This window comes from Ambystoma mexicanum, chromosome 12 (assembly GCF_040938575.1).
Source record: "Ambystoma mexicanum isolate Mex_15411 chromosome 12, UKY_AmexF1_1, whole genome shotgun sequence".
Classification (NCBI taxonomy): Eukaryota; Metazoa; Chordata; class Amphibia; order Caudata; family Ambystomatidae; genus Ambystoma; species Ambystoma mexicanum.
Window position 1 is genome coordinate 34308076 of NC_090936.1, and position 15001 is coordinate 34323076.

The 15001-nt window shown below is 47.9% G+C and overlaps 1 protein-coding gene across 5 annotated transcripts in view; it reads left to right on the plus strand.

The window, feature by feature from the left end:
- Positions 1–15001, plus strand: part of LOC138513218 (phytanoyl-CoA dioxygenase, peroxisomal-like) — a 266335-nt gene that overhangs the window by 148637 nt on the left and 102697 nt on the right. For all 5 annotated transcript variants that reach the window (XM_069627873.1, XM_069627874.1, XM_069627876.1 and 2 more), the window contains one exon: positions 919–1087. In XM_069627873.1, the coding sequence (XP_069483974.1) occupies positions 919–1087 (169 nt within the window). The remainder of the gene's footprint in view (positions 1–918; positions 1088–15001) is intronic.

The window sequence follows — 15001 nt, forward strand, 5'->3', positions numbered from 1 at the left end:
TTTCTCTTGTACATAGCAATCTACCATTTCAGATGCAGCACAGTGGAAGTCTGCAACCTTTGGATCGCCAGAGGCTTCCAATTACAACTTCTGCTAGCTGTACCAAGCCTAGGCGATGGTAAGGGATCATGGGCGTCACAGTCCAAAACATGTAGCGAAGTGAAATGGAGGCTTCCAACTCACCACTAAAATGATTGCAACTTTCATCCGCTCACTACATTAGTTACTTTAGTCCCGCCGGTGACTTTGCAACATGAAAGTGTTCTTCAACATGGTTGACCTTTGCAGGCCACCTGCCCTAACCTTTACCATTTGACATGGCCAATGCCTACCTTTTGACTTGTTATTTTGACAGTGGTAGTCTGATACATGAAGATACATTGATTCTGGAAAGTGTTCCTTCTCATCTATCTTGTATTATTTGGTGGGATGGTATAATAGTACTACCTAAATATCTACTTTGAAAAGGGGACTGATCTTAGAACAGAGTGATGAAGCTACTAGAGCATCTCATCATGGTAAACGCTCATTCAATACAGAGTACCTTTAATGTGCAAGAATACCATGGTTGTAAATGGACACTATTTTAAAATGCAAACACCAATCAAGCTTTGCACTTGAATCTACACTTGCATGCAGAAACACACTTTTAAGATTGTGCTTCTGTCTTACTTGCACTCGTAATCTGCTGTACCAGTGCTGCCACTGATGATGCTCTAAGTGATGTCATTTGTGATGTCATCAGTGTGCTTTGGATCTGTGCAATTGCGGTCCATTGTAAAGGTGACAGCTTCCAACGCCTGCAGAACTTCAAGGGTTTTGTTGCATTGAATAAGCATTCAGAAATGAACCCGCCAGAGTCCCTTAGACGCTAACTTTAATTTCTAGAATGACATTCTATTACCCACTTTTCTCCAGGAGTGAATTCGAAAGGATCTGCAGAAGAGAAGTCTCCGTTCCTGGACTGATGTTTGTGAGAGATGTGGCCATCGCGAAATCGGAATTTCTTCCAGACCAGAAAGTGGTCACTAAAGTACAGTATTTTGAGGAGGACGAGGAGCTGTTCAGATACTGCAGGTTACCCCAGGTAAAAAGCATTAGAACTTTTATTTTGCTGCTCCTCCATTTTCTGCAACCTCTTGCTATAATTATTGAATAGCTGTGGTAAAACAGGGTTGGACTGGGGCATAAACTTGTCTCGGGCACCAATGAAAAAGTGTCCCAAAGTTGCAATAGGCAATTCATTCCTTTTGTGACAGACTGAGTAGTACCGAAGGGGGGGGGGGAGTTTGATAAAATATGATGCAAATTGTGCCTTTTTAAAGAGTATTAATTCAGCAACACTGGTCAAAACTGTAAGATGCATAGTGAAGTAACTTATCAAACTGACCCGCATGGCCCAAAGAAATGGCTTACTTTGACCAAAAAACTGGCCCACACAAGCATTTTGTGTTTTGGGTTTGGGCATTGCCCTATTGCGCTATGGGCCAGTACAAGCCTTTGGCAAATACATTTTGCAGCTATGCAGAATGGAATGGACTTGTAGCATGTGTAGACTGGGTGATGGGACTTGGGTGACCTGGGGGTCGAGGGGATGCGCTGTGATCTACAGGATCCCTTAAACTCCCCAGTCCATTACTAGCCTTAAGTCTTGTACCCCCTAACGAGACTAATTATTTCTGGCCAAGTGAGTCTAAGAACAGAGACCCCCACAGAGCAAGAGGGTTCCTATTCAGGGATGTCATTTGGAGTTTGCCAGGGGTCGCAACACCGACCCCTGAGGTCTCCCTTACTATCAATAAAAAAAATGTTTTTAAAACCCCCTTTTTTTTAAAAAATGCAAGCCTCTGGGCTGTTGCCAGCGCCATGTGGTTCTTTGTTTCTGGAGTGGCTGGCTTTCTTATAACACTTTTAGCAGTGATCCTAAATAAGAAAGAATAACAAATAATTTGTCTTTCTGGAATTCTATACAATAATTGCTAGGCTCATTAAAGATTTATTTCACGCACACTTCAGGGGTGAGTCACTGATATAGTCTGTTCTTAAACACCTCAACTCAGCCTTTCATCTTTCTGCGGTCGATAAATGAGTACCAACACAGGTTGGGTGATATTGTATGTATATTTGTTCTATATAAAGCGCTTAAGCGTAATTGATCTACAATAACACATCATTATCATTTGCCGTGGGACATCTGCTTGCATTCACAGTAATTTGGTAATATGAGCCTATACACACTGATATTAATGATACATACGGTGATCCATTCTTTTATGAAATGTATATCACATTATAGTGATATCGTAACCATATTCTTTGTAGTGTATTTAGGAACAATGCTACGAGATGCCACTTTCTGTTTTGTCAAGAGGTGAAAGATCGTGTTCCATTGCTTTCCGTGATGGCACTTCGGGGTGGGGTCAAATGACATCACTTCCTGTGATGCCATCAGAGGTCAAGGGTCATGTGATGTCACTTCTGCTACCCCTGGCATTTTGGTGAAATTAAATCCCTGTTCCTATTCCCTGAGCTCAAGCTAAGCCATCTCATGCCAACACACTGGGTAAACTAGAGGGAATGGGTGCAGTTCAGCAGAGGACAGTGTCCACACGCATGGCTCTTCCAATGGCTTTGAAGGACCCCTTACCGGAAAGGGAAGCTAACCGTGATGTGATTCTGGTGGGTCTAAGCTCTCAGTTGAACTGAGTACCCCAGGGAATGCAGAAAATTAAATATTATGGATTGTTCAGAAAATAATTGTGACAAATGTTGCCTTGGGCCAAAGGATAGCTCCGGGGGTACGTGTTTGTCTTGGAAGCAAGACAACACATAGCAACACAGGTTTGAATCCCGGGATCGCGCTTAGGTACTGGACTCTAGTATTAAACACATTGTAAAAGAACAATTATAATTAAAATTGTCAAGGGGGCGTGACCAGCCAGCATGTAGAGCAGACGTGCTTTTGTTGAGCTCTCCCGCCCGATCAGGCATACTGATCCTGTATCCAGTAAAATAAGATACTTGAACAAGGAAACAGTTGCTAAGGGTCTAGCAAGTCGAGCGACACGCAGAGCACCACTTTTAGCCTGAGAAAAAGCGTTAAATCCAGCTGGAAATGACCGAACGGGGTTCGAGGAGGAGCCCACAAAATGGCGCGGATGAGCGTTGAGAGGTCGAGAATCTGAAACGCTTGCCGACTGGAAGACAGGGCTAAGCGAGTCAGACCAGCAGTTAGCGGGACACCATCCATAAATTCGCTGCCTCTCCAGACGAGAAAGGGATGGTAAGAGCGCAGCGGAGTTGACCACAGCTGCGGTGACACTTGCGTGGGGTGCTGGAACATACTGCGCAGCTTCGTGGCTCTGTGAGTTGCTGCAGTGCCCTGGCGCCCCGTGAGACACAGTACGCCGCATAACAACCTGCGGAGGCCAGCAAAGGACTCCCCTCGGCGAACGTGGCCAACATAAACAGCAGCTCCAGCCCCTTACAAGCGCTCGCCTACCCTGATAAGATCGCCCCTGTATAGACTGCAAAGAGCAAACACGTGCAGATAAGCCCCAATTACCGCCGTCCTGCCCAACGTGAGCCGCTCACCTCACTTCCCAGCAAGCCAATGAAGCCAGCAGCCAACAGACGCCAACAAAAACTGTGAGTCTGGCACGTGTGGGGAGTACAGCAGTCACTCCACTCCAGAAAACCCCTGCCAATCTATCTTACCTCCCAATAACATAGACTGTCATGGACTCACACCAGGTACACTCAGCGATATTTGTAACCACCACACTGAACTTATCCATGACAGGATTGTAGAAGTTGCCTTGCATTACATAGTAACATAGTTGTCAAGACCAACATGCACCACATTTAGATGGAACTGTGAATATTGGCCTGCGTTGCATCTAGATAGGACTTTGATTGTTAGCAAGTCCACACCTAAACAGAGTTGTGAATATTAGCATGTCCACACCTAGACAGAATTGTGAATATCAGCATGACCACACTTAGACAGAATTGTGAATATTAGCATGTCCGCACCTAGACAGAATTGTGAATATTGGCCTGCGTTGCATCTAGATAGGACTTTGATTTTTAGCATGTCCACACCTAGACTGAGTTGCGAATATTAACATGTCCACACTTGGACAGAATCATGAATGTTAGCACGTCCACACTTGGACAGAATTGTGAATATTGGCCTGCGTTGCATCTAGATAAGACTTTGAATATTAGCATGTGCCACACTCGTATGGAATTCTGAACCCTAGCTCGGGTCGCATCTAGATAGAAATGTGATTGTTAGCATGTGCCACACTCGTATGGAATTCTGAACCCTAGCTTGTGTCGCATCTAGATAGAAATGTGAATGTCAGCATGTGCCGCACCTAGATGGAATCCCATAATTGTAGGGACAGCAATGCCAACTAACCAACCAACTAACAATATCATCCCTCTGCATACACCTCTCAAACTCTAACCAAAGACAACCACAAGCCTTAAACGCAGCAATCCGCACAAACTTCACAACAATGCAACAACAAAACAAACCACACATAGACTTGCACAGCAGCACACGACTATCGACCGTAAAACACCCCAAGCCCAGCCAACGGACCCACCGGGCTGAGGCTGCCAACAGCACATCACTGCTCTCTTGCACTTTTCCAGCTTATTCCCACTAACCTACCCCCTCCCCACCCCTTTTTCAGAGCCGCCAGAGCGCCAGGGGACTACTTTGGTGGTGATAGTGTGCGGTACAAATGTCCTTTAACATTAACATTAACCTGGTCTCAAACAGCTTCCCACACACGCTGATTGAGAGACATTGCACAGCTGCACAAGCCCATCCACGAGAGATCCACAGGAAGTATTAACATCGCCTTCAGACTATGTATGCACAGCTTCTGCAAGATTAAACATTGATTGCTATCAGGCTACTAAAACACCTCTCCTGTCCAAACAAGCAGTGTCAGGTCCATTACCATACACGGTGAAAAGCAGACAAAGCATCCAAGAAGATAGTCTTTATAGGCTCCCTCAGTTGATATCTCACTGCTGGAGGAAATCAAGGCGCTACAGTGAACCAGGGAGAGATCATGAAAACTTGAAGGCATAGATACGCCGTTTATGAGACGAGAAGCCACCACTCCCCAAGCACTGCGCAACCCGGGCTCAAGGACGCCAATAAGCATATAACACCAGACCTGAAGCACATATAGCAATTGGATTCAAAACTGCTGAGCCCCCAAGGAAGGAGCTGGATGGCACGAGAGGGGCGGTAACAACACAGCAGATAAGAACAGCGCATTGGTGGCCCCAGGAAATAGAGGGCTACACAGATGTGAATAACACCCTGACATAATACGCAAAAAATAAAAAATCAACATTCGGTGAAATCGCAGGCACAGGCGGAAACCCTGCACCTCATAACCCACCCACTGTGTGCAGCTCTAGCCATCTATTCGACCATACCAAGTGACTGACGCAACACAAATGTAATCAACAAACTGTCTGTACGAGAGTATCAAGACAACATAGCCAAAGCATGCTCTAGAAACAGCTAACACCGCCTGTATCCCAAATGCCAGAGGGGAAGAGGAAAGCAGTCACACACCACAAACAACAGCACAACCCAAAAAGGAGACAATGGATAGTTATGCGAAGAAAGTCGACCCCAAAGTGGACCCTCCACAACAAGACGAGCGACCAGATGGCACCAAGTCGGAAGCCCGACAATGCGCAGACGAGAACAAGATCCTGGAAGCAATAGCAGATATGCGCACCTCCATTGAAACACACATAGGAGAAATTAAGTGCGATGCAAGCCTTCTGCGCCAAGATGTTCGCAACCTTGCCAGCAGAGTGGGCGACACAGAACAGAAATTAGAACAGACCTCCTCCACGGCTAAAGAACTCGAGAGTACAGTCCAAGAGCTGACATTCAAACTCAAAATGCTACAGGATCACACAGAAGATGCAGAAGGGAGAACACGCAGGAGCAACATAAGGATACTAGGCCTGCCCGAAGGAACAGAAGGAAGGGACCCAACAGAATATGTAGAAAATCTACAACTCCAGGAGATAGGTCCAGCGACCCTGTCACAAGGGTTCACAGTCAAGAGAGCACATCGAGCCCTCATCAAGAAACCTCCACCAGGAGCCCCTCCGAGACCAATTATCACAAAGATACTCAATTACCGTGACAAGGAAAATATATTAGCCTTCTCCAGACAGGGAGGTGTAATACAATGAGACTCAGTAACCCTGCCAATATACCCAGATTACACGATACAAGTACAGAGACGACGGGCACAATATGTACCAACCAAGGAGACACTACGACACCAGGGAATCAAATATATGCTCCTCTTCCCGGCAAAAATGAAAACACTCTATTATGCAAAATCTTTATTCTTCGAGACCCCAGAAGCAGTAAATTCCTGGATTGACGAACATAACCTAGGGCAACTCCAGGAGAAACACCCAAACAGAAACAGGCGGAACAAATTAACCAATCAGCATCCCTCCTCACAGACCTTACCATCACTGACATCATGAATACGAATACAAATAGCGGGATCTCGGCACCCCAACCCAAGCAAACTCGAATTAAGAACCTACCTGGATACATGGTGGGGAGCGGTAAACCACACCCAGACCATCCCACCTCCACTTTCTTGACCAAATGGGGTTAGACCCCGTACCTGACTCAAATGAACTAGGAGAACCCGGAGTACTCACACACCGACTCCCCGAGGCTAACAGGAAGATGGTGGAGAAGCCGCTACGGAATCACGCCGATGGCACCAAGTTCACTGTTATGTTTTAGTTCAGTTATTAAAGTCACAAGGGGAAGCCACCTCTCGGTGGAGAGATCACAAAAACAAGAAGCTGCAAGGAACCCAGTGGTTGTGGACCTGAGGGAGAGTGGAGGGAGCGGTCGAGACGAGGCCGACCAAAGATGGCGCTGAAAGACAGGAATACAGTGGCATGACCAGTGCAGGCTGCAAGGCCAAAATGAAAAATGAGGATCAACAACTTTACCGCAATACAATCTGGCACCCCAGACAAGGGCTCATGGTCCCCAATGATAGAAACGAAAGGCAAGCAGCAAACACCCAATGACAGAAAACCTTCAAATAATTAAGTGGAACGTACGTGGCCTAAACAGGTATGTCAAAAGAATGAGAGTGATGTCCAACCTTTGTAGAAAAGCCATCCAAATTGCGCTGCTACAGGGAACCCATCTAACACCAGACAAACAGACGCACATCTTCAAAAAATGGAGAGGGAAAGGATACGGCTCGGTGTACATCAACAACGCAACAGGAGTGCTCATATGGTTCGTGCTTGGCGTGTCAAACCGAATCCTACATAAATACTCAGAGGGCAGGATCATATTGATACATGGATATATAGACAAAAAAAAGAGTTCTGCATAATAAAAACCTATGCACCTAATCAAAATGTGACCGCGTTCTACCACTCGCTCAACTCTGTCCTGTCCCCGTATAGAGGAGCCCAGTGGTTCTGGGGTAGAGATTTCAATTGCATATTGGACCCAATCCTGGACAGCTCACATCACACACAGAAGCCTCTCCCCCCCCCTCGTCCAAAGTTCTACAGACGCTGACCTCAGATCTGGAATTACAAGAAATATGGCAGTGGCTGAACATTAACAAGCACGAATTTTCAGTTTACTCGAGTGTGCACAAAATGTACACATGGATCGATTATGTTTTCACAGGGAAAGAACATATGGGGAACATAATAAGGGCATCCTAAGAGGGCAGAACTCTATCCGACCACTCCTCCTTGATAATCCAATGGGGACTCGCAGATCGCTCCATACCCATCCCCACATGGAAATTGCGCGCAGAATCGCTACGAGGTCCCACCTTCAGAGAGAGCCCAAACAGAGTAGTTTTACAAGTACAATCTGGGCAACGTAGACAGCACCAGCACAGTGTGGGAGGCCTACAAAGTGGTCATAAGGGGAGCAGCGATAGCTACCACGGGTGAAGTCCAAAAAGACCTAGAAAACCAAATCTCCAGACTAGAAGCTGAAATTAAAGAATTAGAAAAAAGGGACACACCGGGAGAGGACAAAGAATGCACCCTCATGTCGTTAAGACTAAAATGCATGGAACACAGACTTCTGGCCTGGCTGGTCCGAGGACTAGATAATAGAAAGTGGACACATGGTGGTCACAAAACGAAATCAATCTTGCCTTCAAAGATTTCTACAGCAAATTATACAAAGATAACACACACTCGAAAATGCCAGACATACTAGAAACCTTGGAACATGTAGGGCTACCACACCTAACTACAGAACAGCGGGAAATGCTAGATAGCCCCTCCGGTTAGAAGAGATACAGGGAGTCATAACCTCATTACCCAATGGGAAAACACCAGGCAGCAACGGACTCCCACCTGAATTTTATAAAGAGTACACTGACGTACTAGCCCCACGGTTATTACAGGTCCTACAAGATGCATATGAATCCGGCTCTCTCCCGCACTCGATGGAACAGGCCCCAATAACACATATCCTAAAACCAGGCAAGGACGGCAAACTATGCAAGTCCTATAGGCCGATTGCACTAATAAACTACGACACCAAGATCCTTACAGCGATCCTTGCAGATCGGCTTAAAAGAGTAATCGCCCCATTGGTCCATCCAGACCAGACCGGATACGTCCTGGGCAGATCCACAACAGCAAACCTAAGAAGACTCCAGGCGGTCATAGACAGAACACATACCAGATCAAAGGGCTGTGCTGTAGCAGCTCTAGATGTCATTAAGGCCTTTGATTCTGTAAGATGGAAATTAATGTTCGCCACACTAGAACATTACGGAATAGGACAGGGTTAATGCGACGGATACACATGCTCTACGCTAGACCAGCAACGAGGGTACCTACAGGCAAACACATTTCAGACCTATTCCCGATCTGGTGGGGCACGGGGCAGGGCTTGCCGCTACAGGACTGCAGATAGACGGAACCACACATGTCATCTCCCTGTATGCAGACACCATACTTTTATATATGTAATATCCAGAACACAATTTAGGGACACATCTGGAAGTGTTGGATAACTTTGCACACCTCTCGGGGATTTCCATAAGTAAAACCAAATCCTGCTCATTTCCCCTAGCGGGCTGGGCGGGAAGAACGAGACCAACTCCCCTGTCTAGAACTCAGATGGAACACCCACACATTTAGCTATCTAGGCATTAACATACACCATAACATTGAAGACACACATAAAGCCAACATTCAGAGCGAAAAAGGGCCTCGAGGCATCCATCAAATTCTGGGAGAAACTCCCCCCCGTCAGTGGCAGGACGTATATCGTTGGTGAAGATAATAGCCCTGACCAGACTGCTATATCACTTTATTAATGTGCCGTACCTCATCCCAAATAAGTTTTTCATAGATCTCAACACTGTGCTAAGTAGCTTTGTATGGGGCATGTGGGATACATTGACCCACTCAGCAGAATTCCCATCCATAACCAAACTGCACTTCAGCAGTTAGCAGCAAAATGGCTGCACTGGCTCCTTGGAGCACCATTGCACCGCATCGAAACTCCGTTTTGCAGCTACAAAATGATGGCTGCACTGTTTTGCCAAGCACCTATTGGGCAGTTTTGAACAGGGAGCACACTGAGAAAGTCTGCCACGGTGTGTTCTTGTGGGTACTAAAGAAGCAAATTGCTGCTTGCTAAAAAGTCCCCATTGAAAAGGAAATATTTTACATTGAAAGGGATGCTGTCCTGACACTCTTTTCCTCTGTTCAACATCTCACTGCTTTTATCAGTGAGGCCCTGCCATGTCCATCCATATTCAGATTGTGCTCCAGCAGAAGAGAGCATTATCCCTGAATAACAGGCTGTGTTAGACCAAATCTGGGAAATCAACAGAAGCTTTACTTTCAGCCGCACGGAAAAATGCTTGACGTTTGGGCTACAAAATGTTTAAAAATCAATGCTTCAAAAGAAAGCCTAGCTCTAAGGGCATATGTCAATTTCAGTGGACCTGTGCCCTGAACAGATTGCTGTATAAGAAACTGACTAGGGCTGCAAAACAATGTTGGGAAGTCAAATGGAAGATAAAACCTTTTGAAAGGGGCTCCCCAGCAGACTTCACCACGTGTTAAAATGTGCTTTTGCAAATAAGAGAAAATACCTGTTTTAAAAGCGTAATGTTGAATAAGGCCCGGTCTTGGACTAGCAATGTAAAGGGGCTTTTGCTGGGAAACATATATGGGATTTTTTATTCAACAGGCTTGCATGTACATGATGCAACTTTGAAATGTAATATTCACATGCCTTCTGATAATCTATAAACATGTATAAAGTTATAGAATTTTAGGTAAAATAATTTCCTTGAAAATGACGAAAAACTATTAGATGGACGAAACAATTTACATTATGATGTGTATTTTATTAAAAGCTTGTAAAACCAATAAAATAGATTTTAAAAAAAAAGATTTTAATTGTCAATATCCCCAAAAGATGGACTGCTGTGACATCATCTTGGTTCACAAAATGTCAGGAGTCCAGAAGCAGCACTTGGCACACACAGAACAGTCATAGGCTTTCTCATCTAGTGGACACCAAGAGCTCAGGGCTATGCAGCATTTTTATTTTCATATACCTTTCATGGTTATTTTAAAAAACCTACCAGCATAGCTCATAATTAGCATTAGAAGCAGAAGACAGAGTTGCTTCTAATAAGATAGTTATGCACGTGGCATTATTAACATTTATTTGCTAGACAAAGCAGTGATATGCAGTTAAATGTTAACAAAATGTCTAAGAGTTGTGCATTTTTTGAAAACTTCACAAAAGTACACTTTTGCGTTTTATTAGAGTGATGAGGTACCTATGGGATAGTGTTCGTATGTGAGCAGCTAGGCCGAATTTATCGAGGGGTATAGCTGTACTCTGTGTGATGGTGTAGAGTAGAGAGTAAGCATATTGATATGGTATGGTGTGATAAGATAGTTCATCCACAGAGCGTATATGCTTTGTTGATGGGCACAAAAGGGGAACAGAGAGACAGAGGGTTGAGCTTACAGTGACTGGACAGTGGGGTAGAGGGATACATAGCGACATCATGTTTAAGACGGAGGCAGGGCACACAGTGATACACAGGTACATTTGGGCATGCAGCGACATCACAGGGGCTCGAGGGGGGCTACACAGCGTCACATGGGTATAGTGAGGTATACAGTGGGTTCACCTGGATTAGAGGGGCAGGTAATGCTGAGGGGTATATAGCAGCATCACGGGAACAGGAGGCAGGGTACACAGCGACACATGGGCATGGGGGGCACAGGGAGACGGAGGGCTGGCTTTACAGCGACAGTATGGGGGTAGAGGGATACATAGCGACTTCGGAGCGCATATGCTTTGTGGAAGGACACAAGAGGGGGACATAGAGACAGAGGGTTGAGATTAGAGACAGGACGGGGGCAGGGGGATACATAGCAATATCATGGGGAACAGGGAGGTAAAGCACACAACGATACACAGGCGCAGTGGGGCATACAGTGACATCAAGGGGCCTGGAGGGGAGGGGTACACACCAACACACGGGCACAGTGGGGTATACAGCGACATCACTGGGACTAGAGGGGCACTGTCACCAGGGGGCGCTCAAGCATCGGTCGCCTGATCCGGCGTCTCCCTTTCCTCGGGCTGATTCAAGCGTTCAGAGAGCATTATTATTTACAATTTACTCTCCAACCCTGCACTATTCTACTTTGGATAACTTCCTGGTTCACCTTCCTAAGTGCATTCACATCCTTACTCGACCAGAACTCCGCACTCTGTCTCTGCTCCGTTCCCGCCTCGTAGGCAGCAAGATGGTGATCCCAGCTTCTCTTCTTTAAGTCCACCTCTACTGCTCCTGCTATTTACCTGAGCGCTGGAGCCTGCACTTTTTGTCGGTGTAAGTCTTCCCAGCTGGAGTCCACAAATGTTTTTCTGCCTCTACTGCTCCTGAGCACCGGAGCCTGCTCTTCCTGTCAGACTACGCACCAGAGCCTGCCCTTTCTGTCGGACCAAGTCTTCCCAGTTGGAGTCCACAACTGTTCTCTGCCTCCGAGTCTGCTGGCTCTGCTCCTACCTGCCTGCCTCTCCAGCGCCTGCTCCACTGGCGCAGCTGCAACTTTCTGCTGTTTTCCTTGGCGGACCTCCGTGAGTACTTGCGACTGGGTCCTGTTCCTCCTGACCCGCGGTGTTGTGCTCTTCCTGCCTTCCTTGACTGCCCCCCGTGATTATGGGCGATTGGGTCCTGCCCCCCGTGATTGCGGGCAATTGGATCCTGCTCCTCCTGACCCGTGGCGGTATTGCGGCTCTGCCGGTGACCTCCGCCCTAAGCACTCTGCTGCACTTCCACTTCTTCCCGCCTGACAGCCTCTTCTCCGCTCCACTATTGTTGGCCCTTCTGCAGTGTCTCCACCAGGAGAACTCTTCCTGTGGCCACCACCATTGCCCGGCTGCATCTGGGCATGCTGGGTCCTACTACCACCGACCCACTTCTCCACTCCATCACTGGTGGCCCTTCTGCAACGACTCCTCTTGGAGAACTCTTCCTGTGATCACCACCGTTGCACGGCTGCATCTGGTCATGCTGGGTCCTGCTACCACTACAACTGGCCCTTCTGCAGCGACTCCACCTGGAGAACTCTTCCTGTGGCCCCCACCATTACCCGGCTGGATCTGGGTGCGCTGGGTCCTGCTACCACTGACCCACTTCTCCTCTCCACTACTGCTGCCCTTCTGCGCGCTGGGTCCTGCTACCACCGACTCACTTCTCCACTCCACTACTGCTGCCCTTCTGCGCGCTGGGTCCTGCTACCACCGACTCACTTCTCCACTCCACTACTGCTGGCCTCTTCCTGTGACCACCACCGTTGCCCGGCTGCATCTGGCCACGCTGGGTTCTGCTACCATTGGGTCCTGCTACCACTGACCTACTTCTCCTCTCCACTACTGCTGGCCTTCTGCGCGCTGGGTCCTGCTACCACCAACCCACTTCTCTCCACTACTGCTGGCCCTTCTGCAGCGACTCCCCCTGGAGAACTCATCCTGTGGCCACCACCGTTACCCGGCTACATCTAGGCACACTGGGTCCTGCTACCACTGACCCACTTCGGCCCTTTGGTGCCTCCCGGCGACATCTCATCTGCCCTTCAACCCCGACCTCACTGTGCCTGCGGCAGTACCGGGGCTCCTTCCAGACGGCGTCATTCTTCCTCTCCACTGTGTCCAGCTGACTCCTCTCCCCATCACCCTTCTCGACTTTGAGTCTCTACCGGCCCAGCACTGACTCTCCTCAACATTTCTTCTGTGACTCTGCCTATGGGACTGCGCCTGGCTACCTCCATCCCCCTTCAGCCTAGACCTCACAGTGCCTGTGGCAGTAACGGTGCTCCTTCTGGACAGCTACATCTTTCCTCTCTTCTGCGTGCACCTGGCTCCTCTCACCATCACCCATCTCGGCATTGAGTCTCTGGCTGCCCACTGCTGACTCCTCTTGCCAGTTCTTCAGTGCCCCTGCCTATGGGCCTGCGTCTGGTTGCCTCCTTCTCCTAGTCTGTGCTGTATGCTGTCCTTGGCTGGAAGGGCTGGGTCTTGTTGCTTCCGTCCTCATTCGCCACGCAGCCATTTCTGACTGCTGTTAACCTGCTATACCATCCGGGGCCTTGCTTGCCCACTACCTGCGACCTCCCCCCTTCTATCCTCAACCACTAAGTGGCCTGCCACTTCACTTACCAGTGACCTCCACTAAAATTGGCCCGCCAGTCACTTACCTTTACTTTACTCTACTTGCTACACACTTCATCTCTTTAGTCACCCCTTCCTATCTCCGCACTCTCATAAGCCTGCGTTCCCTGTTATGCATTACACCTCCCAATAAACCCCTTTTCCCTTTTCTTCCCCTTTCCTCTACCCACCCCCCTCTTCACTCTCTGTTTTGTCATCATGGCCATCTCCTCCTCTAACATTCCTCCACCCCCGCACTCCCAACCTACTCACCACCCCAACACATCAATCAGACGTCACAACCTCATTTACCCGCAACTAGCTTGCACTCAACCCAACTCCATCAACGTCGCCCTCTGGAACACCAGATCAATCTGCAACAAAACCACTGCAGTCCTTGACCTATTCTTACGCCTCAACCTTCATTTCCTCTGTATCGCTGAAACCTGGATCCCCCCACACAATACTTCAGTTCCAGCGTCCCTCACTTCTTCCTCCTCCTCCTCCTCCTCCTTCGCCCATGTCCCTCGATCCTCAGGCCGTGGTGGAGGCACTGGCCTTCTCTTTCGTCACAACTGTCTTTCCTCTCCCTGTCCCTCTCCTCTCCCTGTCCTCCCCTCTTTCGAGTTCATGTACAAAATCTTTAACTCCCCACATGCTATATCTTTCCTTATTATTTACCGTCCTCCTGGCCCCCTTGGTTCCTTATACGAGGATATTGATCACCTCCTCAGCCTCATTTCCCCCAGTTCCACCCCGTTAATTGTACTGGGTGACTTTAACCTCCATCTCTCCTCCAACCCAGCCGTTTCTCCTTTCCTATCCATTCTTGACTCCTACCTTCTTACTCCTCTCCCTTCCCCGCCCACTCACCTTTCTGGCTCCACTCTTGCTCTCATCTTTACCTCATCATTCACTGCTTCTCCCATTTCCTCCCTACCCAATTATCTTTCTGACCAGTCCTTACTCTCTGTCTCCCTCACCACTCCTTCCTCTCCTCCTCCCTCCCTCTCATTCACCACCCCCTTTTACCGACGCGACCTGTGCAACTTTGACCCCTCTCTCTTCCGCGCTTCCTGCTCCTCTTCTCTCCCACCTCTCTCCCACTTCTCTGCTCTCTCACCCAATGACGCCTCTTCCACCTTAACCTCTACCCTCACTTCTACTCTTGATCTTCACCCTCTCTCTCCTTTTCGCCCCTCTCGCAAACCTGCCCAA